The sequence below is a fragment of the Camellia sinensis genome, chromosome 13, assembly GCF_055761805.1.
Source record: "Camellia sinensis isolate YWXY chromosome 13, ASM5576180v1, whole genome shotgun sequence".
NCBI classification, from domain to species: Eukaryota; Viridiplantae; Streptophyta; class Magnoliopsida; order Ericales; family Theaceae; genus Camellia; species Camellia sinensis.
Window position 1 is genome coordinate 85,681,646 of NC_138973.1, and position 3,641 is coordinate 85,685,286.

The following is a 3,641-nucleotide window of genomic DNA, read 5'->3' on the forward strand; positions in this document are numbered from 1 at the left end:
TTTGTTAATTTTTATAAGAGAAAAAATAAATTATAATTTAAATACGACATTTTAACTTATTAAATTAAAAATTTTATTTTATTTTTTTATAACTATGTTAAGGCTTACATATTCCAATCTAACTTCCCAAACCAGTGTTATTAGTATAATAATTAGTATACCAATATTAATTATGATATTATTATTAACCTCAATTATTATACAAATCACAAATATTAAAAATATCTTAAATTATATCACATTATCAATTAATATATTAATTAATACATATAACATTATCCGTTATAAAATTCTCACCTACATCCACTCTTCCTCGTTACCTCCTAACCAAACTCTCTCTCTCTCTCTCTGGGCTTGTAACCAGACTAACCAAATCCCCGCCTTCTCTCTCTCTCTCTCTCTCTCTCTCTCTAAAAGTAAATGCCGACGGCCTGATATCCGTGACAAAAGCCACGCCTTCCTATCTATAACTTTTGTCTCTGTAACTGCAAACTGCATATACGTACTTCGCTTTCCATCAACAGAAAAACTACTCGACCGAGAATAAGAGCAAACAATATTTTAAAAAATAATTCAACGACGAAAATGCTGGAAACCGTAAAATACCTGATCGGCTCAATCGGCCCCAGTGGCTACGGCTCCAAGTCTACAGCCGAGCAAGTCACCGAGACCTCCCCGGATCTCCGCTCCCTCACCGCCATCATAACAGGTAAGCAGAGAGAGTACAAGCGCACGAGTTTTAAAAAAAAAAAAAATTTAAAAAAAGTATTTTTTCTCACGTGCTTGTTTGATCGGGTGGTTCACCAGGCGCCACGTCAGGGATCGGAGCTGAGACTGCTCGTGTGTTAGCCAAGTGCGGCGCGCGGCTCATCCTCCCGGCTCGGAGCCTCAAGGCCTCAGAGGAAGCTAAGGCTCGTATCGTATCGGAATTTCCTAAATCGGAGATCGTCGTTATGGCGCTTGATCTTAGCTCTCTTAGTTCAGTTCGATGCTTCGTCGCTGAGTTCGAATCTCTCGATTCGCCTCTCAATCTCCTCATGTAACTCCATAAGTATACACATTCATGCATGTATGTATCTATATATGTGTGTGTGTTAATCTACAATCTGTTTGATTTTGATTGATCTCAGAAACAACGCCGGAAAGTTCTCACACGAGCACGCTATCTCCGACGATGGAGTAGAGATGACCTTCGCTACCAATTATTTAGGTAAATTTCAGTATCAAATGTACAATTGCGTTTGTAATTGTATCGTGAATTAAGAGGCTTCTTTTTTTCTTTTCTTTTTTTTTGTGTGTGTGTTTGAAAATTCACAGGTCATTTTCTGTTGACAAAACTGTTGCTGAGAAAGATGATCGAAACGGCAAAGGCTACCGGAGTTGAAGGTCGTATAGTGAACGTGTCGTCGAGCATTCACGGATGGTTTTCCGGTGACGTGATTCGTTGTCTCGATCTGATGACTAGAAACAAAAGGTGAGTTGGTCAATATGGATTCAAACAGAGAAATTTAGGAAATCGGGAAATCGATGAGTCACTACTGATTCGAGAAATAAATGAGGTGAAAATGAAATTTCAGTTTGACTTTGCTTTGATATTTTGTCTGGTCTTCGACAGTCATTACGATGCGACACGTGCTTATGCTCTCTCGAAGCTCGCCAACGTTTTGCACACCAAGGAGCTCTCTCAGAGACTCAAGGTAACTATTATTATTATTATTTAAATTTTTTTTTAGAGGAGAATTTCATTCTGTCTAAAATTTAGACTGGATGGGTTGTTTGGACTTGGGTTCACCATAGACTCAAACAGTTCTCTCTAGTTTTTATGACTGAATATTGAATTACATCTTGATTAATTTTAAAATTCATATAAAACATTTTTTCTATATGGATCATACAAATCTCAGACAGAATCTGCCAATGACCCTAAAGAGTTGATAATGAAAAGAAAAAGAAAAAAAAAAGCAAAAATTGTTGTTTATCAAAAATTTATTTTTGTTATTTTATATTGAATTAATTGTTTTTAGAATGTTGCAGGAAATGGAAGCAAACGTTACGGTGAATTGCGTTCATCCAGGTATTGTGAGGACTAGACTCACCAGAGATCGGGAAGGCCTTATTACAGGTCACTCACTACCACTCTATAAAGCTCTCAGTTTCATTCAAGTGTATATACAATTATATATACATCTAGTTGAGTGCTGTTCTAAAATTCAAAGTGTTAGAATATGCAGATCTCGTGTTCTTCTTGGCTTCCAAGTTCTTGAAGACAATTCCACAGGTAATGTTCGTTAATTACTCTCTCTCTCTCTCTCTCTAGTGTTTGATTGATCAAATACAAAATAAGTACATATAGTTTAGTTATGCAATTGTTGTTATGAACAATTGAAATTTGGTTCAGGCTGCTGCGACGACTTGCTACGTTGCGACTCATGCGAGGCTTGAAAGCGTGAGTGGAAAGTACTTCGCGGATTGCAACGAAGTTTCAACATCCAAATTAGGATCCAACCCAACCGAAGCTGCAAGGCTATGGTCCGCCTCGGAGATCATGGTTTCTGGAGACTCAAACCCAGTTTTTTATTAAAATTCAAGTAACAACCAATCAATATATATATTATATACTCCAATAGAGAAGAACATAAAAGGGATCTTATATAATAAGAGTAGATAGTCCTATAGTGTGACGGTGAATGAATAGTCCATGAAGAAGAGTGGAGGAGAGACAGTAGTGGATATTACGGTGGTGATTATATAAATCTTTTTTTAGTATAAGGTTCTAGTTTACAAATACGAGTCTTTGTATAATAATAGAGAAATGTGCTTGTGCTTGTTCGTATATTTAAGTACTAGTTTTTAATTAAATTTTTTTTGGTCTGTTGTTGTTATAATAAATAATTAAGTTGGAGTTAGCAGTGCTTAATTAAACTGCTAATTGCTGTATAATTTTATTAAAATGATGTATTGGACAAAGATTAGCGGTGTGGATATGGTATTTAAGTTCATGTGTAAGTTTATTAAAATGATGTACGGCTGTTTATGTTTTAAAATAAATATATGGCTTTCCTCTTGTTTGTGATCTAGATTGGAGTCCATGATTTTGACTGGAATGTAATGTCATAGTCTGTAAGACTTACTATATATTTCATTTCAATAATTTAAATGATTTATTTTATTAGATGTTTTTGTATATTATTTACATAAAAAATTAAGTCAATTTGACAATTATAACTAATTTAATTTATTATATTTATGTCTAAAAACAGCATACCATAAATTTATCTTAAAAAATAGATTATTTATTTTTTTATATGATACACATGATAAATTGAATATATATAATTATTAAATTAATTTAATTTTTTTGTATAAAATATATATTAAAGATTTTACAAAATGATTAATTCATATTAACGAAATGAGACGTGTGACAGATTACACAAAATCAGACGACAACCTTCAATTCAGATCAGGAATTGAAGAGAAGTTCAATCTTTTAATTCAGATCATTATCATGATCATGATCATGAATGAACTCGAGAGAACTGGACAGAAGCTTACTGTATGCATGATCATGAATGAACTCGAGAGAACTGGACAGAAGCTTACTGTATGCTTTACATTAGTTCTCACCAGATCGTATGTAG

The 3,641-nt window shown here is 34.2% G+C and overlaps 1 protein-coding gene across 1 annotated transcript; it reads left to right on the top strand.

The window, feature by feature from the left end:
- The first annotated feature begins 284 nt into the window (after positions 1-284).
- Positions 285-3,077, top strand: LOC114313258 (NAD(P)-binding Rossmann-fold superfamily protein). The gene is made up of 8 exons (XM_028259636.2): positions 285-709; positions 808-1,039; positions 1,131-1,210; positions 1,318-1,474; positions 1,616-1,697; positions 2,035-2,122; positions 2,232-2,278; positions 2,399-3,077. The coding sequence occupies exons 1-8, from the start codon at positions 586-588 to the stop codon at positions 2,579-2,581; spliced, it is 993 nt and encodes a 330-aa protein (XP_028115437.1). The 5' UTR covers positions 285-585; the 3' UTR covers positions 2,582-3,077.
- Positions 3,078-3,641: the final 564 nt, after the last annotated feature.

Bases quoted from the DNA above. Each gene is read 5' to 3' on its own strand.
- LOC114313258 (XM_028259636.2), top strand. From the start codon at position 586: ATGCTGGAAACCGTAAAATACCTGATCGGCTCAATCGGCCCCAGTGGC. The intron at 710-807 runs GTAAGCAGAGAG...GTGGTTCACCAG, and splicing joins CCTCACCGCCATCATAACAG to GCGCCACGTCAGGGATCGGA. The intron at 1,475-1,615 runs GTGAGTTGGTCA...GGTCTTCGACAG, and splicing joins CTGATGACTAGAAACAAAAG to TCATTACGATGCGACACGTG.